The sequence below is a fragment of the Budorcas taxicolor genome, chromosome 5, assembly GCF_023091745.1.
Source record: "Budorcas taxicolor isolate Tak-1 chromosome 5, Takin1.1, whole genome shotgun sequence".
Lineage (NCBI taxonomy): Eukaryota > Metazoa > Chordata > Mammalia > Artiodactyla > Bovidae > Budorcas > Budorcas taxicolor.
The window spans coordinates 134,060,481-134,087,275 of record NC_068914.1 but is presented as its reverse complement, the minus strand read 5'-3'; the positions used below and the strand labels follow the sequence as shown (position 1 = coordinate 134,087,275).

At 40.3% G+C, this 26,795-nt stretch overlaps 1 protein-coding gene across 1 annotated transcript in view; it reads left to right on the top strand.

Moving 5' to 3' along the window:
* Nucleotides 1-4,457: 4,457 nt before the first annotated feature.
* The window catches only part of AEBP2 (AE binding protein 2), a 62,942-nt gene continuing 40,604 nt past the window's right edge, over nt 4,458-26,795 (top strand). The window contains exon 1 of the mRNA XM_052640355.1: nt 4,458-5,113. Within this exon, the coding sequence (XP_052496315.1) occupies nt 4,458-5,113 (656 nt within the window). The remainder of the gene's footprint in view (nt 5,114-26,795) is intronic.

Here is a 26,795-nt window from a genome sequence, read left to right as displayed (position 1 = left end):
TTAGGACCTAATGAAGCTCAGGTTCTTGATGTCTCATCACAGAAAGAATTCAGTGAGGGACAAAGTGTTGGGTAAGAACTGGATTTATTCAGAGAGAAGCACACTCTGCAGATAAGAGTATGGGCCATCTCAGAGGGTGAGTGCGGTGTGAAGAAGTGGTTAGTTTTTGCGGACTGGGTGAATTTAATAGGCTAATGAATAGAATTATTTGAACTATTTGGGGAAAGGGGTGGAGATTTCCAGGAATTGGAAATCCACTGCCCACATTTTGGTTTTTTGACAGTGCCTTGGAACTGCCCTGGCACCTCTTGGTATGTCATTTAGCTTGCTGATTGAAGATCAAGGTCTAGTCCAAGTTGACTTGTCTGCCATCTTGGACCCATTTGGTTCTAATCAGTTTATGTTGTGCCCTTGGACTATGTCATTCTTTCAGAAGTTGTGCCCTGCTCCCTTCCCTCTTGTTTCAGTAGGAATCTGCAGTTCCTGAAGGAGCAGAACTGGGGAGGGAGCCATTGGGTGAGCAGGGTGTGAGCAGAGGAGAGATTCCCCCATCCCAGGGGCTCCCAGAAAACTAGGGGTGAGCTGCCTATGTTAGTAGGCTTGGTAGGTGGAAGTGCCAGTGAAATTCAAGTTATCATTGTTAATTTAACCCCATTAGTACTGTGGTTGGTGAGTTTGAATACTATTCCTAATCAAATAGCTCTTATGCAATGGTGTGTTATTGGGTAACGTAATTACAGGTAGAATCAGTCTCTAGGCAAGCAGGTGGGAAATACACAGCAGTGATTCTCAGTCTATGAAGGACAGTGTTTTACTTTCCAGGGGACTGATACTTTTGGAAAATTACCAGATTAAGAAAATAAAAAATAAACTGACGACATAATAAAAAATAAAAGCCTCTTTTTGATGATTAGGTTTGGCAGATATAAAGTAACTCTGCCAAGTTATTATAGAAGTTCCCTGGGACTTTCCTGGTGGTTCAGTGGCTAAGACTTGGCACTCCTGATGTTCAGTCCCTGGTGAGGGGACTAGATCCCATATGCTACAACTAAAAATCCCATATGTCCCAGCTAAGACCTGATGTAGCCAAAAAAATAAACAAACACAAAAAGTTTCCTGAAGCTAATTTCCTGTAGCTAGCTGCAGGCTGGTAAGGACCAGGGAGTGGAAGGGCACTGGTCTACAGACCATGGTACTTTCATTTCATCCAGCCTCTCACCTGAAACCACCTGAAAAAATTCTATCACCCAGAGGACTGCCTCTGTCCAAACACTTCATGAATGCCTCAGTGACATTGTGACCTAGTTCTAAGGAGATGCTTGCAGAGTAATTAATCTGCAATTAAACCAAAAGAAAGAAAGAAACAGAGACAGAGGGACACAGACTGCACAAATGTGGCAAAATACTAGTGATGATGAATGTTGTCAGGTTTATGGGCTTCCCTGGTGGCTCAGATGGTAAAGATTCTGCCTGCAATGCAGGAGACCCAGGTTTGATCCCTGGGTCAGGAAGATCCCCTGGAGAAAGGAATAGCTACCCACTCCAGTGTTCTTCCCTGGAGAATCCCAGGGACGGGGGAGCCTGGTGGGCTAAGAGCTGGACACAATTGAGCAAGTAACACACATGCACACACACATACACACACAGGCAAGCAGGTGTACAAGTATTTATTATTATCCAATTCTTTCAATTTTTCAAAAAATTTGCAATTAAAAAAAAAACACTCCAGTGATGAGAAATAAGAGCCGTTTTCTTTTTTTCCAGAAAGCCAGTTCTAAGATAGTTTGTTTTTGTCTTCAAGTAGAAATACTGCAGTCAGAGCATTCATTTGTGGGTTTGATACCTGCCATTTCCACTTACCTAATTGCCATGCACCTTTCCATCCTTTCACGTTTTTCTCCATATCACCTGTAACATTAGATAACCTTATAACATAACTTAATCATATCACACCTTAAAAAAATTTTCTGACTACAAACACACACACACACACTCACTCACTCTGTCATCTTTCAAAGTCAACCTTTTTTTACTTAGCGTTTTCTGTGATCTCATCTTGAAGTCTTTTTCACTTTTGTAGCTTCATTTTCTCATGCTTAACAGTCACAAATTAAATTTTTATGCTTTTCCAATGTCTCAGTCTTAGAATTCCCCCTCACACAGATTTCTGTCTATTCAATCTTCAAGATCTGGCTCCATCGTAAATGTATTGTATGTTATGTACACAACTGTTCAAATCCTACATTCTTCATGATGCTTTCCTTTAGTACGTCTGCCAAACGCAGCCAAAATCTCTAGGGCTTAATACAGTGCTTGGCACATACACTTAATACACGCTTTTCAGTTAAACTATGATAGTTTTTAACTGACAACACAGGAGGATGAAAATACTTTCCCAGTCTATCTCAAAGAGTGGCTTTGAGGTTGAAATGTTTGTGGTTAGCATTTTGCCTTGTATGAGCATTGTGAAGGTATCTGCGAGCCATAATGCCCCATGGTATTATTTATTATTTTTATTTTTGCTTTCTTTTGAGGCAACATACGGAACAAAGCTGTCCAAAGGCCTAAGGCTGTAGACATAATGCTGGGGTATTCATGATGTATGAAGACTTTCTAAGATGTGTTTGAGCGCAGAGCCTGTTTTAAGGCAATCAGTTCTCTGATTCTCCCTTCTCTTACACCTAGAATTGATCTGTCTGAAAATGTGCCGCAGGGTCAGATGTGAGGTGGGCTCCTTTCCAGCTTCCCTTATCCCAAGTGACCCTTCACTGCTTCACAAAAGAAAGGCATAACTCTGCCTCACCCATCTTCCTAACCTACCTAGCAGGGTATGCAAAATCCTCCAAGACACCAGAAAAAGGAACAATCGAGTGGTGAATGAGAATGAGTAACACATCTTTTTACAAGTCAGGTGGTGTTCAGTTACTTGCTTTCAACAAAGTTGAAAGAGAACCTAGTCAGAGTTGTCAACGGATAGATCATTAAAAGTATTTTTTTCTTGTTGGATCTTTATGTGATTTTTTGGGGGACATATAATTTAGAGTTCAAAGAATCGAATTGCATTGCTCTGACAAAACTCCATTCATTCTCATGTACTTATTAATGTGAACAAGTTTTTTCAGTGTTTACATTCAAGGAATTAAAAGTTTGTAACTGAATGGAATCATCTCATTTTCATTCTAGAAATACTCGTCCACTGATACATAATCTAGCTTTTAAAAAAGTATTCAATTCCATCTCTGTAAGATGCATTGTCAACAAAATTCCAATTTGGGGGTTTAGTATCTATTTGTAAATATTTGAAATATATTTGTTTTGATCAGTTGAAACAAGTGTTGAGTGTTACGACCTCAGGAGATTTAGAAACAACCCTTGAATTTCAATTTCGATACACATTTTTTGTGTATATAAGATGTATACAGGAAATATATAAGATGAACAATAAAACAGTTCAAATATAAAATATTAGGATAAAATTCTGGAGATGTAAAATGTAAATGAGCTCCAGAGCATAAAGGATGGAAATTACCCAAGTATAAACGAGATTGTATTTTAAAAGATATTGGTGGGTATTAAATCCGTATGGAATTTAGGACTCATTGGTTGACTACGTTTACAAAAGTGTGACAGTCGTAAATTATGAGGCTGGGAAAAAATGTGGATGTCACTTTAAACATGTGGATGTACGAAGATGTACAAAATCGTTTCAGAGGGCTCAGGAGCTAAAAAGTTTGAAGATCTTGCACACAGATGTTTGCTCTCAGACTGTGATTTAACCAGTCCTCGGGGTATTCGAACGTAGGTTAGATTAAAAACCTGTGGCTCTGCGTCGCGCGTATGGGTTCAGTACCTAGCATTGTATTATTTATTTTTACTCATTTTCCTCGCCTCTCCTCTTAGACTGTCAGCTCTCAGGAGCCCAGGGACTTGTTCGATTCTTGGCTCAGCGCCCGCGCGCCGGGGACGCTCCCCAAACACTCCCGGAATGAATGACTCGATCGTGAGCCCTCGGGGCGGGGGCTGTTAGAATCCCCGCCCGGCGCCCAGCTTTTCGTTCCGCGTGTTCCGCCCGCCGCGCGGCCGGGGAAGGCGTGGGCAGGCCCCGCGGAAACTCTGAGTCCCGGCGGGTCGGGGCGGGGGCCCAGAGGGGGCGCGGCCGGGGGCGCGGGCGCGGAGCCGGCGGCCGAGGGGAGGCGCCACCGCGTGCCGCCGCGCAGGCGCGCAGCCGTGCAGCCGTCTCCGCGTGAGTGCGCGCAGTGGCGCGCCTGTCCCCGCGCGGGTTCCGTAGCGCGTGTGCAGGCTGACGCAGCTCGCGGGCCCTCCTCCTCTGCCGCGGCGTCGGCCGAGTTTGGAGCGTTTGGGAGGGGGGCGAGGGAGCGAGAGTCGAGAGAGGGAGGCGGCGGCGGCGGCGGGGAGGCGGAGGAGCCGGAGGAGGAGGAGGAGGAGCAGGCGCCGCCATGGCCGCCGCTCTCACCGACATGGCCGACCTGGAGGAGCTCTCCCGCCTGAGCCCTCTGCCCCCCGGCAGCCCCGGGCCGGCGGCGCGGGGCCGGGCTGAGCCCCCGGAGGAGGAGGAGGAGGAGGAAGAAGAGGAGGAGGAGGCGGAGGCCGAGGCGGTGGCGGCGCTGCTGCTGAACGGCGGCGGGGGCGGCGGCGGAGTGGGGGGCGGCGAGGCGGAGACGATGTCGGAGCCGAGCCCCGAGAGCGCCAGCCAGGCCGGGGAGGACGACGACGAGGAGGAGGACGACGACGAGGAGGAGGAGGACGAGAGCAGCAGCGGCGGGGGCGAGGAGGAGAGCAGCGCCGAGAGCCTGGTGGGCAGCAGCAGCGGCGGGAGCAGCAGCGACGAGACGCGCTCGCTGAGCCCCGGCGCCGCCAGCAGCAGCAGCGGGGATGGGGACGGCAAGGAGGGCCTGGAGGAGCCCAAGGGACCGCGGGGCAGCCAGGGCGGCGGCGGGGGCGGCAGCAGCAGCAGCAGCGTCGTCTCCAGCGGCGGCGACGAGGGCTACGGGACCGGGGGAGGCGGAAGCAGCGCGACCTCCGGGGGCCGGCGAGGCAGCTTGGAGATGTCGTCCGATGGGGAACCCCTGAGCCGCATGGACTCGGAGGACAGGTCAGTGCCCCGAAGCGTGCCTCCGCTTCCCTTCCTCCTCTGGCGCTCCTGGGCCCCTCCAAGGGGGACTTTTCTGCTGAGAGTCCCCCCTGTTCCCCGAATCCTCGGCCCCTCCCCCTTCCCCCCGGCTCTCAACTCGGAAACCTCTCCCTGCCGCCGCGCCCCTCTCGCTGCGGATAGCGGCTTCCAACTCTTCAAAACCCTTTTCCCCCCAACTCTCCTTTCCCCGCCCTCTTTCCCCCTCGGCTCTGCGCTCCGTTCGGACCGAAGGACGGCTCCAACTCGGAAACCATCCCCAAAGTAGGCCCAGAACCTCCGGCGGAGCCGAAGAGGGCCTTGATGTACACACCTCGGTACACAAGGTTAGCTTCCCCGGGCGATGTTGGCGAAGACTTGTCACAACTGTAACTGACAAGTGTTTTCCAACATGGCTGGTCTCGCCTGGATGTAAGAGAACTTCCTTGTTCAGGGAGGGGGACCCCAAGCATCACTTTTCTTTTACTTAAAAAAAAAAAGACTATTCTATTTGACTAGCGCTTCCAGAATTCCTCATATCTTCCTTAACCTGGTCTCCAAAATGATTTTAATAATCTCTCTTTATTTGGTTGGTGGTCAAACTGGGGAGAAAGTTCTCAAACTGTACACATCGTTGTGTAAGAGAATAATGAGTTGGTGTCGTTTAAGGTAACTTTACCGAGCCGAAGAGAGTTGCAGTGGTAACAAAATGCAGTCTTAAGGTACAACATGTTAGTATGCGTTTTAAAATCTGTGTACACTAATGGTTCAACATGAGTCGTGATTTTAGGTGATAATATTTAAAGTCATGTTTTGGCGAGATTTCTGAAGAGATTAGTAGTAGTTTCCTAAAGCTTTTTAGAAAGAGTGTGGAGACTGACAAAAATGCGCTTCATTTTCCGGGGGCTTTAAGATACTCATTGTTACGGTATGTTTCAGATGTTATTGTCATTATTTTTTATCTCCAGAAGATTTCATATTTTAACTAATTGGTTGTTAATGTATTTTATTTTGATAGAACAGAACCACGTCATGCGTATTGTACTGCATCTAAAGTATGTTAGCAATTATTTTGACCGTCTGGTAATGTTTGGATGAGCAGTAGAATTTTAACCATCGGTATTGGATTTGAAAGTTTAAGTATTCTAAAGTTCTAGGAATTCTATTGTTAACTGATAAAAATGAACACCTTGGCTTATATTTAGTATTATGAGGAATTCACAGCCCTAAATATTTTGAAAATACAGCATCAAATTCTATCTGACATTTATTTTAATATCTAAGGAAATAACCTTGAATGGGGTGAAATAGACTGCAAACCTTGAAAAAATTGTCCTGAACTATGTAGGCAGGATAGGAAGGAGAATGTCTTTAAGAAAATTAAAAGATTGGTGTGAACTGCCTAACGAAGCATGTTATTTGTCGTTTTACTGTATACGCCTTCGTTGGTACCAGTAGATATTTAAAAGTTGACATTAGTTCATACAATTCGGCGTCTTCCACAGTTGTTCCATTTACCTAGCATACACATGTACTTACCTAGTAGCACTGAAGGATTTAAATGTGCCAATCATGTCATTTTCACAACTCTGGTGCAAGACTTAAAAACAGAGAAGAAGCAAGTTAAGTGTCTTACTCAAAACAGTAACTATGGAATGAAAGTGGTGGAGCTGGATCTGAACAAAGGTTCTCAAGTCCCCTGCTAGTTCGACTTCACCAGAGTTAGAATTATTCTCTTTAAATAAGCTACAAGCAGTATGTGCCAGGTTTTTGTTTTCTTCGTTTTTTAAATTTAATGTCTATCTACTATGTCATTTTAGGAGACTATGAGTAGTTGGTCCAGTAATACTTCAGCAAGTGGAGTTTTGACGTAATTTTTATTAGATACTCACTTGAATAAGTAATTCTTACTCGTTTCAGAGTAAGGAGTAAGATACTGGTGCCACAAGTCCAAATAAGGTTAAAATTTGATTAAAAAAAAAAAGCATGCTTGCTTTTCTGGATGCTTAAAGATTAGAGACTACAAAATACTATAATCTTTTTCCTATTACAGGGTAATGAATTTATCACGTATGAAAAAACCTTTATTGCTAGTGAAACTGTTTGTGATCTTGATAATATTAACTTGGAAATGCCCCCCTCCTTTGCCTTTCAGTTTCTTTTTTTTTGAGAGTTATTTTAAGTTTGCAAAGGATTCATAATTCTTATAAATTGATGCAGATTACATCAATCTGTGGATTTTATAGGTTGATTTCATGGTAGGAAGTCTTTATATTTGTAACTGATGGAAGGATATCGTGGTTTTAAAGTGCTTTTTAAAAACGGGAGGCATTCCTGTTGCAAAGATTTTATTATCCTTAGAATTTACTCTTTTGTTAGAATGTCTATTGAGCTTTCACCTTGAAATGAGATTATACTTTTGAGTTGATGTAACATTCTTTAGAACATGTTGAAATATCTTAAATATTTTTAACTTTAATTGCTTCTTTTGAAGAAAGAACTAACTGTAAAGATTAGGATATAAAGCTTGAGATCAAGGAGTCAGTTTACAACACATATTTTAAGTGTTGTGCAAGTGATTAACTTATAAAATGATTAAGTCACACAATTCCGAAAACATTGTTTTCCCCCAGGAGAAAGTTATTCAAAACCAGCTTTAAGTGTACTGATGTTTATTTTGGTAAGATTAGGAAACCTTAAAGTTGCTACATAGTTTATAACCTTACTTCGGTTATAAAGATAATGGAATTTTCTTTGGGGAGAATATTTAGCCATGTGAGGCCACTAAAAACTAGCTTTTATTTTACTTTGAATCTAAGCTTAAGTACTTTTTAAAAAGTTACCACCTTTTAAGTTAATTTCAGAGCCTAAGTTGACTTTTAAATAGAATTTTAGAACTTGAAATGCCTCTGAAATTTTTTTTTTAGTGTAAAAGTTAGTTTATATTTTTAGTTGCTTGTCTATATAAGTGAATTGATAATAACAGCCTGTATTTTATGGTTATTTGTCTCTTTTTTGTATTATGGTTTTTCCTCCCCAGCTAGAATATAAGGTATGACTTAGTTTGAAAAAGCCACTTTTATCAGCCTTTCTAGGTAAATTCAGATGTCAAGTGATGGGTCCATATAGGGAAGGGCATTTAGTGTGAAGCTTAATGATCAGCATAGACTGACTACAGGCCCTTACAGTTTTGAGAATTAACATTTGGATTCCCAGCCTTATGGGTTGCAAACTTCAAGGTATAATTAAAATCGTTTTGACACTGGGAAAACAGGGTTATGTTGCCCACTTTCCCAGTAGTATGATTGGGAAGATTTTTTTCCTAGTATGGAGGCTAAACTTTTAAATTGGATTAATACTAGAAAGCTTCATCAAGATATATTAAGGCTCTGATATGGTTGAGACAATCAAATACTGATAAAAGTATTTTGCTCATACTTCATGATGGAATTGCTTTTCACTATTTACCTTTCAACTCTGAAGCAGCTGCTCATAGTCTCTCCGGAACCACTTTTAGTTTTGACTAAATTTAGAGAAGAGCTGCTAACAAGTCTCAGTTTTCATTGATTATGTATTGTAATTCTCAGTTAAGGAAGATATGGCTCTGTGCTAAAAATAAAAAGTAAACAATAAAACTACAGCTTTCAGGATTGAACTTATATGGAAAGATTCAAGGGAACCATTTTACTTTTAAGAAACTTTGAGGCTATTTCATTGGGTCAGTTAGGAAATCTTGTGTGTCTGCTAGTTGGTTACCAAGCTTAGATGATTACTATGTGCAGGAAGGACTCGATTGGATATGGTGAGAGAGAGACAAAAAGCTTCCCTCTCATCCATCTTGCGTATTGCTCTGAAACTTTTAATTAGCACAAACTTTGATGCCAAACAAAGTTAGCCATTTCACACCTTGACTATTGTGTTAGCTATTTATTGCTGTCTAACAGATATGCTCCAGATTTAGCAACTTAAAGAAACAAACATTTATTATCATGTTTATAAAAGTCAAGAATGGAGCTACTTAGCTGGGTGGTTCTAGCTTAGTCTCCTATTGCAGCGAAAGTGTTGGCCAGCACTGCAGTCATCTGAAGGCTTAACTGGGGCTGGAAACCATCTCACTTATATAGCTTTGGCAGGAGGCCTCAGTTATTCACCAAGTCAGTATCTCTATAAGGCTACTTGTGTGTTCTTAGCAGAGCAAGTCTTCTGAGAGAAAGAGAGCCAAGGATTTTATGACCGAAATGTACCTGCTTACATTTTCTTCATACATTTTCACTTAGCAGATAACATTTTCCCCACTTTTTTTTTATTCATACTATGATAGAAAATAATTGCTTCAAATTTCTGTTGATGGAGACAGCCTTTCAAAACCCATCAAAATACCGTGACAAATTGTTTCCAGGTTTTTTTAAACGATACTAATTTCTTCTTCCTTTTAATGAAAAGGAAATATGCTCTTCCTTTTAGTTAAAAGAAAATATGGTCTTTTAATTAAAAGGAAATATGGTATTGCTTTTAGTACCATATTTGTATTTCTTCCTTGCTTTTTCAACCCAGTTTGTGGCTCTGTTCTATATAGACGGAAGAATGTAGAATATTGCAACATGAATAGCCTATAATCAAGAGTCAAAGGATAAGATTCAAATCTTAGTATTGCTAACATCTTTGACCCTTAATTCCTTAACTGTAAGACCAGGTTAGGTTTTCCCATGAAGGTGTTTATTAAGGTTTACATGAATTTCTATTAAGGGGCCCTGTCGACTATTCTGAAGAAGACCTCTTATTTGGATGCTTTGCTTCATCCTTTTTGTTGTAACATGGTAGTTTTGAGAGCAGGGACAGTTTAGCTCATTTCCATCTTTGTAGTATCTAACAGTACGTGCTTACGGTGTGTACTTAGTTATTAGAATTAAACTGAAATACCAGCAGTAGAATTTGTATAAGGAAGACTATGAAGTGAGGGCCAGGAATTGATGCCTTTGGTTGGATTATTGTATTTGGTATAGTGATTTAAGGCCAACTTTTCTCTCGGGGCATACTCTAGTAAGGTCAGTGAGATTGAATGGAAAATTTTATGTGGACGTTTCTCTGAGAAGATGTCAGTAGTTTTTATCAGTCTCAGAAATGTCTGGTCTAAGCTAAGAACTGTCAGTTTAGAAGCAATCCAGAGGTGCCTAATAAATACTTTTTAAGTGATTGGAAACTCTGTAAATTTCTGTATAGAGCATATTTACAAAATAAGTTGATAGAAAAATCTAAAATGGATAGGCACTTGGGGTTTTTTGTTTTTATTTTAACCACTCTTTAGAAGCATTTATAGTAGAAAAATGCCCAATGTTTTACCAAAGGCGGATGGAAAATTTGAAGTTAATGAGAGAAGGATAGCGAGAGAAGTGGTTAAAAGTACACTATGAGTCAGAATACTTGGATTTGAATTCTGGCTGTTGTCACTGAAGCTCGGTGACCGTGGGACAGTCATTTAGATTATTTAACATCTTAATACTACTTCAAGTTTTTTATCTGCAGAAGAGGGACATTAATAGTTCCTTTCCTGTAAGGTGGTTGTGGTGATTACATGTGCAGTATTTGGCACACACTTTACTAAGCATTTATTACGTGATAGGTAGGTATTTAGTCCACAGATGTATGCAGAAGCCCCATTATGTGGGTAATGGGTATTCTAGGTGTTGGGTACACATGGCAGTGACTGAAACAAAGCACTTGACCTCACAGGCGGGGGCACAAACTGCGTTTGAGCCAATTGTAGCTAAGCTAACATTGGTCTCTTGTTGAAGCAGTTTAAGATCTGAAATGCCAAAAAATACTATGCTGTTGTTCAGTTGATCAGTTGTGTCTGACTCTTTGCAACCTCATAGCCTGTAGCCCGCCAGGCTCCTCTCTCCATGGGATTTTCAGGCAAGAAGACTGGAGTGGGTTGCCATTTCCTTCTCCAGGGGATGTTTCCCAGCCAGGGATCAAACCCGCATCTAAGGAGGATTTTCCTTTTTTTCTTTTTTTTTAACCACTGAGCCACCTGGGAAGCCACATCTAATTATGTGCGGTTCTCAGTTGCATCAGACTTTTTGCATCCCTTTGGCTCCTCTGTCCTTGGAATATTTCAGGCAAGAATACTGGAGTGGGTTGCCATTTCCTCCTCCAGGAGATCTTCCTAAGCCAGGGATGGAACTTGGGTCTTTTCTTACATTGGCAGGTGCATTCTTTATCATTGAGCCATCTGGGAAGCCCCCAAAAGTACTAAACAAGCTGTTAAATATGTGGCATGTTATCTGTAAATGAATGCTTCAGAAACTTGCAAAAGAATATGCCATATCAAAATATTTTATTACAAAATCTGCATCTTAATCATTTACTTTAACATATATGGTTGACCTAAAAGGCTTCTTAATGCCTTTCATTTTTAATAGTTTTTGGTATGTAACACTGCTGATCTATTACTAAAGGGTTTTGGGATTCGTTTTCTAGTAATGGTGATGGGTTTGCAATTAATTTTACCACAGGTTGAGTTCATTTTTGTGACCGATAGTATACATTTGTGGAAATAATAATGACATTGACCTTAGAACTAACTGAACAGTTTTGGGCATGGATAGGAGATCAGGTGGATGTTTGGATGTTTAAAAAATCTTTGTTGAGCATTGAATGATGGTTGGCATTGAACCCTGTTTAGTGATAAGAAATAAACATGTGTTGTCTTCCCATTTGGTTAGTTTTTAAGGAGACTAAAAAGACAATTCCATCATTTTCTAGTTTTTCTGTAAATTGTGACCCAGTATATTAAAGTTAAAGCTGTAGAGGACTTCCCTGGTGGTACAGTGTTTAAGAATCTGCCTGCCAGTGCAGGGAACAAGGGTTTGATACCTGGTCTGGGAAGATACCACATGCTGCGGAGCAACTAAGCTCATTCGCCACAAGCAACAGTAGCTTCTGCTCACTGCAACTAGAGAAAGCCCTTGCACAGCAAGAGATCCAGGGCAACCAAAAATAAATAAAACAATGATTTTTAAAAGAAAAAAGCCAGTACTGTAGAGTATTACAGTCGATGACTAAAGTTTTGATGAGAGAAACGGACTGGATTTTAGGGTTAGTTGAGTAGTTGAGTGATGAAAATTTCTAGAAAGCTTAAATGAAACATAGGAAGGAAAGAGCCTAGCATATTCAGGAAACTTCCTGCTGAGAGAAGAGGTTCCACATTGAAAACTGGGAAATAATTAATGGGAAAAGTGTGGCCCTTTGTGCCAACACAGGTGTGCCCATCTTTCTCAATGTAGGTTGGTGAATTGGTTTGTTTGGCTCTCCCCGACTTCTGTTTTTGTAACTCCCAATCATGATCAGGTTTTACCTTGAACATTTGCTCAAACAGCCTCTCCATGATTCTTCGTTAGACACACAGTGCTAGCACTTCAAGTTCTGCATTGCCTTTATCACAATTTGAGTGATGATTTACTGCTCATTGCTCTTGGGAGAATGTGTGCCGCTTGAGAATGGGAACCACGTCTGTTTTGATCATTGCTCTATCTGCATTACCTGGCACAGTGCCTAATGCTTATTTTAGGTATTTTAAAATGTATTTTGAACGAGTGATGAAACTTTGCGTTACAGGAAAATTAATCACACGAGGCAAAGGTAGAGAAAGAAAGCTTGGGAGCTGGGAGACCAATTAGGAGGTAGAAGGCATAGTACAGGTGCGAAGTGAAGAGACTTTGAGCGGGGGTCAAGTTGGGGAAAAAGTCCCACTTGGGAAATTGACTTAAAGGAAAGAAAAGCTAATCTCTGGAGTGATGAATAGGAGAAATAGTGTTACTATTTCTGAGTAAAAAGTTTTTTCCTTGAGGATTTTATTGGAACAATACCTTACTGTATTTTTGTAGACACGTCTATCACTGAAACAATGAAAGGAACATTGGGTAGTGAAAGAGCATGAACCCGTTAAGTCAGAAAGCCTTGGTCTTATGATTTATCTTCTCAGAAGTTGTTTCCTTACCTTTCGAAACAGGAGACATACCTTAGTGTTATGATTAAGTGAGATGGAATATGTAAAGGGCCTAGGGCTGTGATTAATTCATACTGTCAGTTACCGTCCCATTTCTCATGTGTAAAATGTGGAAAGAATACTCTAGTGAGAATAATCAGTATTGTAGCTCTGGCGTTACTAGAGACTGCCTGCAGGAAATCTGGCAGTGGATTTCATTTCTCTGAACTTCAGTTTGACTCTCTTTCTTGGAAGTGAGGGTTTTGGATTAAACAATAAAAAGTGGTTTGGAACTCAGATATGATTTGGCAAGTGCTCTAAATGGAAGTCAGGAGATAAACATAGTAACTCCTATCTTGATTAGGACTTATCTTGAACAATTTCTCAGGCAAACTATCCCCAGTACTCTGTTAGACTCATTGTCCATTTCAAATTCTGCATTAGCCCTATCACAATTGGAGTAATTATTTACTGTTCATCTCTTGTTAGAATGTGTGCTGAGAATAGGAAACTGTTAATATATCCTCAGTGTGTCTGTATTTCCTGTCCTTTAGATAAACCCAGAATATTGTAGGTTGTGTCTTTGCTATTTCCAAGATCTCAAAGATACTTCAGGTTCTTCTGGGTTCAAAAGTCACTGTAATTCTAATTCATATTTATGGTGTTGTTTTGAAGTATCCATTTGTGTTTGTCTTCTGTAGGCTATAATATTTTAAAATCAGGTCCTATTTATACTTCCAGCACTTAGCTATACTACACTGACATGTTACACTCTCTGTGTAAAGTAACTCATTAATTGAATTCAGCTGATTGTGGATGATGATTAGTCGCTAAGCCGTTTCTGACTCTATGACCCCATGGACTGTAGCCTGCCAGGTTCCTTTGTCCACAGGGTTTCCCAGGCAAGAATACTGGAGTGGGTTGCCATTTCCTTCTTCAAGGGAGCTTCCCCACCCAGGAATCGAACCTGCGTCTCTGAAGGTGGATTCTTTACTGCTGAGCCAGCAGGGAAGCCCAACCGTGGGTGTAGATATTTCTTCTCTCTTGCTGTCATTTGTGTGGCTGCAGGAAACGAGGAGAAGAACCATTCTGTGCTGTATGTCTTCCCCTAGTTCCTTTTAATCAAGTCAGTTCCGTCACTCAGTCATGTTCGACTCTTTGTGACCCCATGGACTGCAGCACTCAGGCCAGACTTCCCTGTCCATCACCAACTCCTAGAGCTTGCTCAAACTCATGTCCATCGAGTCAGTGATGCCATCCAACCATCTCATCCTCTTGTCCCCTTCTCCTCCTGTCTTCAATCTTTCCAGAATCAGGTCCTTTTCCAAAGAGTTGGCTGTTTGCATCAGGTGGCCAAAGTATTGGAGCTTCAGCATCAGTCCTTCCAATGAATATTCAGTTCCTTTTAATAGCATAAGCAGAAACAGTATTTGAAAAAAGTTGTGATTATTTGAATAGTTTTAAAAAGCAGGATTCCCAAACTTACATTTTGTTTCTCAGGAGAAAAAAAATAGATCGACACACTATTTTAGAAAACCACTATTGATTGTCTAGTTTGCTTAAGAATCTGGGGCTTGAGCTTATTGAAAGGATTTGATGAAGTTCACTGCATCCACATAGTTCACTGAAGCTGTGATTAAGTTCATAGCTTCCCTGGTGGCTCAGATGGTAAAGCGTCTGCCTGCAGTGCAGGAGATCTGAGTTCAGTCTGGGTCAGGAAGATCCCCTGGAGAAGGAAATGGCAACCCACTCCAGTACTCTTGCCTGGAAAATTCCATGGACCAAGGAGCCTGGTAGGCTACAGTCCATGGGGTCGCAAAGAGTCGGACACGACTGAGCAGCTTCACTTACTTTCTTTCATAACTGCATCCACATAACCAGTGAGGTGAGAAAGTACACACAGACTGTATCCTGCCCAAAGTCACACAGCCCCTGCAGAAGGCTGGCGGTCCTGGCTCTGGGTGGGGTCTTAGCTGTTAACACTGCCGGTAGGACTGTTTTAACAGCTTTGACCAGGGAAGCTTAACTAAAATTTATTGGCTGTTTTAATATTCATCCTGTCTTTTTTGCAGAGTGTCTTCTGTGCTTGAGCTCATTTACATTTCTGGGCTTTAGTCTCTGTTTGTAATTGTGTAGTTAGACTTTGTAACCTAGATTCCTTTTAAGACTATGAAATACAGGAGTTAATTTTTTTGAAGTATTGTAGTTATACTCAGTTTTTAGGGGAATAGTGTCTTTATTGACGTTTTTTCTTTAATTGTAACACTTTTCAAAGTCCTTGACTTGTTTTCTGGTTTTGATTTATATTTCGAGTTTCTAGAAAGATAAAATATTAAACCAATTAGAGAAAACAAAGATTTTAGATGGGTATTAGTATTTCTTAGTAAATACACTTACTAGTTCATTTCTTTCTTTACTTTTATTAACATTTCTCTTTTATGTAGTTATTATTTATTTACACCTGTGCTGGTTCTTCTCTGGTTGAGGCGGGCAGTGGCTGCTCCGTAGTTGCGGTGCACAGCTTCTCATTGTGGTGGCTCCAGTAGTTGGGGCATGTGGGCTCGGTGGTTGCAGCATGTAGGCTTAGGAGCACAGGCTCGGTTGTGTGGTGCAGGGGCTTAGCTGCTCCTCGGTGTGTGGGATCTTCCCAGACCAGGGATCAAACCCATGCCTCCTGCTTTGGCCAGTGGATTGTTTATTACTCGGCCACCAGGGAAGCCCACTAACTAGTTCATTTCTAAGTTATAAAATGTTTGTCATTACTTTTTATAAATACTTGTTAAAGTACTGAGGGTGGGATGAATGAGCAGTAGGCTTTTTAGTGATTAAAATTGCTGTGAGCGGTCATTCAAACATGTCTTTTGAGGTGTTGGATTCTACTGTAGTCGTTCTTAGGCTGAAGTCATCTGATAAAATCATTTTCATGATTTAACACTTAAACACAAAATGAATATGTGATTGCTTCTGTGTAAAATGAGTATTGTTTTTCATAGCAGATTTTTATATCATTGTGTATAGATATTTTTTTGGAAACCTTTTTAAGAAGGTAAAAGATAACTCTTAGTGTAATTTTACTGAAGTAGAAATGTTTCTAATATTACAGTTTTTCTGAAGATAATTGCTTGCTGATGTCTTAAGCTGGGTGAAAAATGTGGGTGGAGTAATCTTAAAGGGCAGTAGACCTAGAGATGAGAAACAGTTGGAAATAATGTGCACAGTGCATGGTGGTGATACAAGATGTAATGTCTTGTTTTCCATGAACTATATTTCATCATCGTTGCATAAAGTCCCTTTTGGCCAATTTGGTGAATACTGCTGAATCTTGGGGAAAAATCTTTTGTCTTTATTCAGAGAAATAATTGTGGGGATAGAGAGTAGTCTTTTTCTTGATTAGAAAAATCCATTTAGCTTTTTAAATTACAGTCATAATAGCTTGTAATTACAGTAATAATAGTAATAATAATATCTTGGTGTTGGCCAATGATTTTGTGTGCCTCTAATTAATTTTTATGATTATCTCAGTGTGACAAAGCCATATATTTTACTTGCCTTAGAACGCCTACTTAAATTTATCACTAAAATGTGAGCATTTCCCTTGTGCAAGGCACCAGCCAGGTTTAGGAGTTCAACCTGAATAAGAGGTTTATAGGTGACTGACTCATTGTATACAAATCAACTGGATCTTCCATCTTAGATGAGTAGGAAAGACCTTAGGGAAGTTTGACCTGAGCATATATAGCATTAAAATAAAAATGAGGCACTTACCTTTACTTTTTTCCCCTTACTTGCTTCTGAGTTTAAAGCTCTGAAAGCCTACAGGACCCTGGCAGTTTGGAAGGCAAAACCAAGCAGTCTTAGATAAATTAGATGTGGTCTAAATTCCTCAATTCTGGTTAAGACTAATCTCAAAACTTACTGTTTGTTTTTCATATGTGAAAACTAAAGTGACCGCTTGCTTCCTTGTCCCTGGAGCAAGTATTTTGGAGTTGAATTTTACACTGATATTGTTAGGTTCATGATCTGGTTCCGTGGGCTACGACCTAAATTTGGGACAAGTTCTATGTGAGAATAGTGTTGCTTTCTATGACTGACCTTGAGTTAATTTTTTTATGAAACTAATTGACTTGTAGAAATCAAATTTAATGCATCATCTTGTTAGTAAAACCATCTGTTCAAGCGAGGCAAATTACGTGTAGATGCTAAATATCTTCTGTGTGTATGTATGCATTGTAGATACAAAAGCAGAGAAATAGTTTCCTATGAGTACACACCAGCTGAAACTGTGTCGCCTTATCGTGATGTGTAATATAGGCAACATTTTCACTATTTCTAAAAGCAGTAATTGACACATTTGTCCTTCATATAAATGGGACAGATTGTTTGGCATTAGTGCTTTAGACAAGTCACATAATTTTTGTGTCCCTTCTATCTGCTCAGTCTTTTTGCTCAGCCTCTTTTATCTGTAAGATGAGGCTACTCATACTTGAATATTAGTAAATAGTGATTACCTCATGTGGCTGTTGTAAGCATTACATGAGTTAATACACCTCAGGCATTGTTCCAGTTACTAGGGCTGCATGACAAGCAACTCCAGCGTTTAGTGGTTTTAAAACATTACTTTGCTTACAAATACCCTGTCCGAGCAGGGCTTGACATGATTAGATCATTCCTGCTCCGCTTGGTGTCAGCTTGGAGGAACATAGAGTCTGGGGACACCAGTCGCCAGAAAACTCGCTCACGAAGCTGTCCCATGTGTGGGGCCTGGACCCAGAAGGCTCAGACAGCTGGAGCTGGAACAGCCAGGGCTCTGGCATCTCTAGCCCTGTGTACTTTCTTCCTGGGATCTCTTTAGCATAGTGGCTTCAGGAGAGCCAGGCTTCTCTCCTGGGTGAGTGAGTGTGGTTCAGGGCTCCCACGCTGTGTCCCAAGAGCTAGACTGCCTTTGATGGCCCAGCCTAGGAAGTTCTGCAGTGTCACTTCTACAAGAGTGGTAGGCTTGCTGAGATGAAGAGGAGGTAGGCTAGACACCCCTCCCCTCAGTCCCCCATTTCTTGATGCCATGTTGTAAGAACAGGATGTGGGAAGCTGCGAGCATGGGGTGGACATCTTGGAAAATACAGTCTGACACAGTGCACAGAAAAGTGCAGGGCATGCAGCAAGCAAGGCAGGGCGTATGGTAGTGCTCGTTCACTGTTGTGATCAAGAGTGGGAAGTCGTCTAAAAATAGCAGAGCCTGCCTTTTGTGAGACAAATTTTGATATAGTAAGTTTCATAATCTCCTTTTTCCTTAGGATAAAGTCATAAAATGTAATAGGCAGAGGCAGTTCATAGTTTTCTTGAAATACCTATTTCTTTTAACTGGTTCAGTTTTAGCTTTTAATTTCTGTCAATTCCTGGAATAAAGAGCAGGGCACAAAATGAGAGTCTCTTCCAACAAAAGGAGGCGAGGAGTGGTATTAATAACTGAAGTAAAGATATGTAATGTCTTAAAGTTGTGTAATATCAGGCATACAACTTCAGACTTCTCAAAAATACAGGATTGTCATTGATTGACCAGCAACTGGAACAGTTTGACATCAATATGGACTTACCATCCCCTCCACATGTGTCCTAGTTTGCCTAAAACAGAAAATATGGTCTTTGTTTTAATTAAATTAATTAAAATCAATTTATTTGAATTAAAAATAAAATATCTTAAATATTTTGTACTGTTTTGAATTTTAATTTTTAATAATTTGATTACAGGTATGGGGGAGACAGTCATCTTTGTAGTAGTGAGTGGCAGTTTTATTATGGATGAAAGGAGCATGGATCATCTTTTAACTAAACACTAGTTTACCTTGTTATATGATTAGATAAGGAATTCCCTGTGTGTAGTTAACATTTACCTACAATTTGATAAGTACTTTGAAAGCTAATTTCTACCCAAAGTTTATTACCAATAACAAAATTAAACAAGGTTTATAATTTTTGTCCCTGTTTAAGTGTTCCTTAGAGTAATTGAATTTTTGTCTAACTCATCACTTTCTTCAGTCCATATAGGGAACAATATTTCATTCTTAGTGAAGTACATTTATAGAATAAAAGTTAAAATTACAGAATATTTCTTTTGAAATAATTCAGATACAATGAGCTGAAGACATCCTAAAGATTATGTATTTTCACTTATAGAACAAAAATAAAACAGCCTTGATCCTTAGAGATTAAAGGGGGTTCTTTGTGTAACTTCCATGAGTAACTTCCAAATCTTGAAGAAAGTGGCTGGATGCCTTGATCATTCTGTTTTCCTCCTCCATTTTTTAAAGTTTATAACACTCGATCTGTATATAATAGAGCTCAGTGGTTTTTAACCTTTTTATAAAAGTTAGTAGTTTGGCAGTTTTGAGGTCTGTTGTTACAGATTTTTATCTGGAACCCCAATGCATAAGATACATTAAAATGGTGTTTTGTTACTATTTATTTGTAAGTTCAAAAATTTGACAATTTGTCAAGTCGATTAAGACAGGAAAGTTTTCTGAGATGAACTTAAATTTCATGTTAGGTTTGTGGGTGATACAAGTTGATGTCAGTTTTTAGCATCCAGTTTTTTCCTTACTCTGTTTGGGCTGCATAGCTGTGAAAATGTGACTTATGGACAAGGGCACTTTGTCTTTAGCCTGCATTTACACTTTAATTCTCCTGGCAGAGAGCTATGACAGGGATTTGCCAGTAGGGAAATCTTGTTTGGAAGAGGCCATGAGTTAGTGGTTGGTCTTAATAGTCTTTACTTCATATCACAAATACAACAGTGATCAGAATCTTAAATTTAAACAATAAAGAATATTGTTTCATGACAGCTCTTTCATTTGTTAGCAGCCACCTGGCCAGTCCTCTAGCAGAAGAGAGCATTCAGCAAGTAATTGAGTCTTGGGGAGACATTTAATTGGGTAAAGCATAAAGTGTATGATTCACAGACCTAACTTTTTATCAGAGTGGACAAGTGGAGACCTAAGTTAGCGTTGGAGAAGCATCAGTGCAGAGCTGCGGCTTTGCTAATCAATGTTATAGAAAATTCTGAAATTCCTTTATTTTAGTTTTTTGATAAGAATAAAATACATTTGATTTCATGTTATACACTTACATATCATGTTATACATTTGATATATATATCAAGTGTGTGTGTATATATATACATAATCATAATGACACCTCATCCTCAACCCTCTTGTAAAGTTACACATTTCAGTAGCCTAGAAAAAGGAGAAGGACCCAGATTTAATAAGGAAAATTCATACCCAGATGAGTTTCCTCACAGATAAGTGGAAAGAAGACTGTAGATAAGACTGCCCCCATCCGTGTGACCTCAAACTGAATTTCAGATTCAGCAGTTAACCCTAGAATAAAATCAGGATATTCCAGGTCAGAAACATACTCTTTCCAAGCTATTTCAGAGAGACCTTGAAACTTTGCTTTAAATACAGTCTGGATCAGTGGTTCTCAAACATTTTGCTCTTAAGGACCTCTTTGCTTTCTGAAGTATGGAGAAATACAAATTATATATCTCAGTAAAGCTGTTAAAAAAGTTATTGAAAAAACCAAAGAGCTTGTTTATGTAGAGTACAGTTACCACTATTACAGGGTCAAAAATAAAAACTGAGAACATTAAAAACATTTGTTAATTTTAAAATAAGCCAATTAAAAGTAATTTTTTAAAATAAACTACTTTTCAGTTAAAAAAATAGAAGAGTGACATTGTTTTATGCTTAATGTCTGCTGCTGCTGGTGCTGCTGCTAAATCACTTCAGTCGTGTCCAACTCTTTGTGACCCCATAGACGGCAGCCCACCAGGCTCCCCCGTCCCTGGGATTCTCCAGGCAAGAACACTGGAGTGGGTTGCCATTTCCTTCTCCAATGCATGAAAGTGAAAAGTGAGAGTGAAGTCACTCAGTCGTGTCCGACTCTCAGTGACCCCCATGGATTGCAGCCCACCAGGCTCCTCCGTCCATGGGATTTTTCAGGCAAGAGTACTGGAGGCTCAATGTCTGGCTGAACAACTATTTCTCATGTCTGCTTCTGCATTCAGCCTGATGCAGTGAAGTGATTTGGTTGAGCCATATGAAGAAAATCTGGCTTCATGCAGATATTTAGTTGGAAAAAGAAGTATTTTAATAGACTTTTTAAGTTAATTGTGTGGCAGTTTGATAATTTGCCAGAACTTAACAGTTCGTTTGTTTTTTAAGAGACTGTTTGCAGTGTAGAATCTGAAAGCATGTCAACAAACTTCTCTTACTCTGTTACTTTGAGACCACTGTCTCATCCTTCTCCATAATGATAAGGTAGCATCCATGTATTACTTCCTCTGCTCCTGTATCTTGGCATTTAGCAAGCTGATCTTCTCAGTATTGACAGCCCTATTGGCAGTGGTCGTGTCTGCCAAACATGTTTTGCTTGGAAGTAGTTTGAGTTATCAAAGAAGAGGCTACTCTTATATGTAAGTGTGAGTTGGCCCTTGAATTTCCAAAGGAAACCATTTTCATAAAATCCATGTAGTTGGTTACTCTAAATGTTAGAGTCTGATCTGCCAGATAGTTTCTTAACAGGGCCCATTGGAAAAAAAGGAAAAAGGGAATGTTGTTATGTTAAAAATAGCTTGTAGAAGTGAAGTGAAAGTTGCTCAGTCGTGTCCCGACTCTTTGCAACCCTGAACTGTAGCTCACCAGGCTCCTCCTTCCATGGGGATTCTTCAGGCAAGAATATTGGGGTAGGTTGCCATGCCCTCCTCCAGCTTATCTTCCCAACCCAGGGATCGAACCCAGGTCTCCGGATTGCAGGCAGATTCTTTACCATCTGAGCCACCAGGGCAGCCCCAAAATGGCTTATGCCCTTCCCTAAATATTGCATAGGAATCTTTAGTAATGCGTGTGTGTTTTAACTTAAGGATTTTCGCTTGTCATGGTGTATGTGTGTTTGCTTTAGCTTACTATTCTACAGTAAGAGACAATTCTTAGTTGGGTCAGTTTCAGTTGGGTAATAATAATGAGAGATCTTTTAGAGTCTTGCTACTTAAAATGTTGTAGCAGCATCATCAATAAGTAGGCTCTTGTTAAAAACACAGTATGTCAGGTTTTACCCCAAATCCACTGAATCAGAATCTGCAGTTAATAAGACCACAGATGTTCATATACATATTAGTTTGAAAAGCACTGCTTTAAGTTACTGAAACTATCTGAATAGACTGAGTGCTTTTTCTGGCTCAGATTTTCTTCCATATCCCAGGCTGCTTTTGTTCACATCTTACAGAATCAGTAAGTGTTCACTGGGAAAGAGAACTGACTGAATGAAGGATTTTAATATATGCTTGAACTTAGACATAAGATTGGGTGGAAGTAGTCAGTTTTTAGTTCTGATCATATTGTTATACTATAGGAAGAAGGACACTGCTTTCTATGAAATCTGTGTCTATCCTGTCAAGATTATAAATTACTTAGAATTTGTCTCCTTTGCTCTCCTGTATTAAAACTGTTGTCTTTATCAATCTTGAGACTGGAGGGATCCAGTGATTCTGGCGTGAATCTGGGACCAAAAGAGCCTGGAGATTTAGGATTGGACTCTTTCTAGCAGTTGGAGGTGCCAAGCAGGGGTCATGTGGCAGGACTCCACTTTGCCCTGCTGGGCAACGGGAGGCTTTGTGGGGATGCCGCCCGAATGTAGAGTGTCTCTCAATCTTTCAGGGCAGAGAACGTGCGCCTTACCTCCTGCACTATTGCATTTGCCAATGGTAGGCAGAGTTCATGGGCTTTAATACCTGCATTATGCTCTCCTTTCATGAGCATCTGTATCCACATGCAGTACTGGTTTTCAAGTGAGTAATATTGCATGTGAGCAATATTTCACTATTGCTTAGTGTTCATGGCTATTTGGACTCAGAAGGCTCTCCTTCTGGGGTGAAGTTCATAAGCATAACATGTTAGGCACTGCGTAGATGGACACTATTGCTAGTTGAATTTAGCGCAAGGGTGTGAGTCTCTTGACGTTGCTCTACTTTGTTCAATTTAAAGCAAATTAATTTGGTTTCATTTTCAGCTAATTTTGGACTTTCAAGTAAAAGCAATGGAGATATGTGGTTAAAGTAATACAGAAGTTTATTTATAGTTAAAGTCTGTCTTGCTTTTCCCACCCGCCCCAACAGAGACAGCACTTTGTGTATCCTTGAAAAGAGGTTTGCCTTTGGGGGGTGGCTGTATCTCTGTGTCTCCCTCCACTCAGGTATGCAGAGTGGAACAGTACTACCCTGCACTTCCGTGGCTCCTTTTTTTTTTTTAACTTGGAGGTTGTACCATAGTAGGTCATTGAGATTTATCTGTTTTCTGAGGTTGTTTATAAATTGAGCGTGCTGGATTGCTCATTTAAAATTACTATTTATTTGCCTTTGGACTTAATCAGTATGGTTTATGAAAGTATGAACTTTACAGGGAAAATGTTTTAAAATATATGAAGCAAGTGTCAAGGAAAATAGGGGCCTCATGAAACTTGGAATTTCTGGGGCTCAAGTAAAAATTTGTATTTTAGTATAAACTATACTTACGGTTTATTTCTGCAGAAACAATATACAAATGAAATTTCATATATTCAAGAGTTGATTCACATTTAAGAGTTTTCTAGAGATTATGGAGTTTTAGAATGAGGGTTAGAGCTGAAATTTAGAATCTGTAGATAGACTGGGAGATACTTAGCCAGATGAACTTAAATACGTGAATATCCTTTAAAGAGAAATCTTGAGTCATTTTTCCTATCTTTTAAAAATCTTTATTTATTTGTCTGTGCCATGTCTTAGTTGCACCGTTAGGGGATCTGGTCCACACATCGGTGGTGTGGACTCTCAACCACTGGACCACCAGGGAAGTTCCTATTTTTCATATCTGAACCATCCTAAAAACATTTTTGTTATCTTTGAAAAATGAATGCATTTGATTTTAGACAGTGCTGCTGCTGCTAACTCACTTCAGTCATGTCCAATTCTGCCACCCCATACACAGCAGCCCACCAGGCTCCCCCGTCCCTGGGATTCTTCAGGCAAGAACACTGGAGTGGGTTGCCATTTCCTTCTCCAATGCGTGAAAGTGAAGTCGCTCAGTCGTGTCCGACTCTTAGCGAACCCATGGACTGCAGCCTACCAGGGTCCTCTGTTGTTGGGAGTTTCCAGGCAAGAGTACTGGAGTGGGGTGAATTTTAGACAATATATAAGTAAAATTTCAGATGTTCAAGAATTGATTCACATTTGAGAGTTTTCTAGAGATTATGGAGTTTTAGAATGAAGTGTTAGAGCTGAAATTTAGACTCTGTAGGTTGACTGGGAAATAGTTGTCCAGAGGACTTCAGTTCAGTTCACTAGCTCAGTTGTGTCTGACTCTTTGTGACCCCATGGACTGCAGCACTCCAGGTCTCCCTGTCTATCACCAACTCACAGAGTTTACTCAGACACATGTCCATTGAGTCAGTGATGCCATCCAACCATCTCATCCTCTGTCGTCCCCTTCTCCGCCTGCTCTCAATCTTTCCTAACATCAGGGTCTTTCAAATGAGTCAGCTCTTCGCATCAGGTGGCCAAAGTATTGAAGTTTCAGCTTCAACATTAGTCTTTCCAGTGAACATTCAGAAATGATTTTCTTTAGGATGGACTGGGACTTGGGATGGAAAGTCCAAGGGACTTTCAAGAGTCTTCTCCTACACCACAGTTGAAAAACATCAATTCTTTGGTGCTCAGCTTTCTTTATAGTCCAACTCTCACATCCATACATGACCACTGGAAAAACCATAGCCTTGACTAGATGGATCTTTGTTGGCAAAGTAATGTCTCTGCTTTTTAATATGCGTCTAGGTTGGTCATAACTTTCCTTCCAAGGAGCAGAAGGACTTAAGTATGTGAATATCCTTTAAAGAGAAATCTGAGACATTATTAAGCTTACTTAAGAAGTTAAAATTCAGTCTTAAGTCTTAGGTGTGAACAAATAAGGTTGCAGTGGTTAAAGATGAATGTTCTTATTTTTAGAAGGGATGTGCTGAAATAATTGTGGTTGAAGTATCATGTTTGCAACCTGTGGATGATTGAGAAAGACAAATTATATGTAACAAACAGGACAGTGTTAATATTGAGTTCAGATTTAATTATTCTTATTGTGATATAGTTGATGGTACAATATTATATATTTCAGGTGTGCAGCATAGTGATTCATAATTTTTAAAGGTTATGAAGATATCCTCTGCCCGCCTTTTGTCTGTAGAAAAAACTTTAGTCAAAGAAAAAGTTTAATCAGAAATCTGAAAATGGAGAAACAACGGAAAACAGAGAACACCAAATAATGTAGTCAAGGACCTTTAATTCCTTCTCAAGGGCTGTAGGTAATCCTCTGAGCCATATCCTGTGAGCAGTCTTAGATACTGAAACCCCCACCAGGTAGAGAAGTTAACGTACGTGATAACCAGACTGTGGCCATGACATAAGCTGTCACAATTCTGACAAGTGGCCTCAGGAAATGGAAACAAACGGACCCTGGAACTGAACTGAACTGTACTTAAAACAATCAAGATGACTCTGATGAGACCACAGATGACCAATTTCTGTATGACTGTCAGGGCTGACTGTACTGTTTCTACATGTAACCCCCCCCCCTCAGCCTATAAAAGGTCTTGCCCACTGATGGTCATTGGAAGATGTCGGCCCTTTGGACAGGTTCCCTCCCATTCCCCCCTCTCCGCCCCCATCCAAAAGAAAGCAAACTTGACTTTCCACCAGCCTGGCCTCTTTAATGATTGCTTTTGAGCAGCAAGCAAAGCAGCTGGACCCCACTTTTGATTACAGGTATATTCCATTTATTAGTTATATTCCCTGTGTTGTATAGTATATGCTGCTAAGTCACTTCAGTCGTGTCCTTCTCTGTGCGACCCCAGAGACGGCAGCCCACCAGGCTCCCCCATCCCTGGGATTTTCCAGACAAGAACACTGGAGTGGGTTGCCATTTCCTTCTCCAATGCATGAAAGTGAAAAGTGACAGTGAAGTCACTCAGTCGTGTCCGACCCTCAGTGACCCCATGGACTGCAGCCTACCAGGCTCCTCCGTCCATGGGATTTTCCAGGCAGGAGTACTGGAGTGGGGTGCCATTGCCTTCTCCTAGCCTGTTTATTTTATACACAGTAGCTTGTACCTTTTCATTCCTCCCCTTTGTCTTTACTTCCCCACTACCTGCTCCCTGCTGGTAACCATGAGTTTGTAGTCTGTATCTGAGTTCGGGTTTAGATATATTTTTTTGTGTTTTTGAAATTTTCTATAATAAAAACTTAGTGGAATGGGGAAGCATGCCCCTTAAAAGTTAATGTGAATTGTATAGTTTACTGGTACTTAAATTAAGTATAGGCAGTTATAGATTTTAATAGGTTTTAGAATCTGAAGCATTCTTACTGTTGGTCCTTCTGTGATTGATGCTACTTCCATGTAATTTTTCTATTGAGAAGATAGGAAGAAAGGAAATAAAGTGAATTGCTCTTAAGATGAAGGCAAAATGTGTTACAATTTTTATGATGTGAAATTCTTAACATTAAAAATTATTCATTTTTATTACTGACTTATCACTAATATTTTTTAGTAAATAAAAAATTACTAGTATATAATACTTTGTTTATTAAATAAAAAGTAAAAGGGTTTG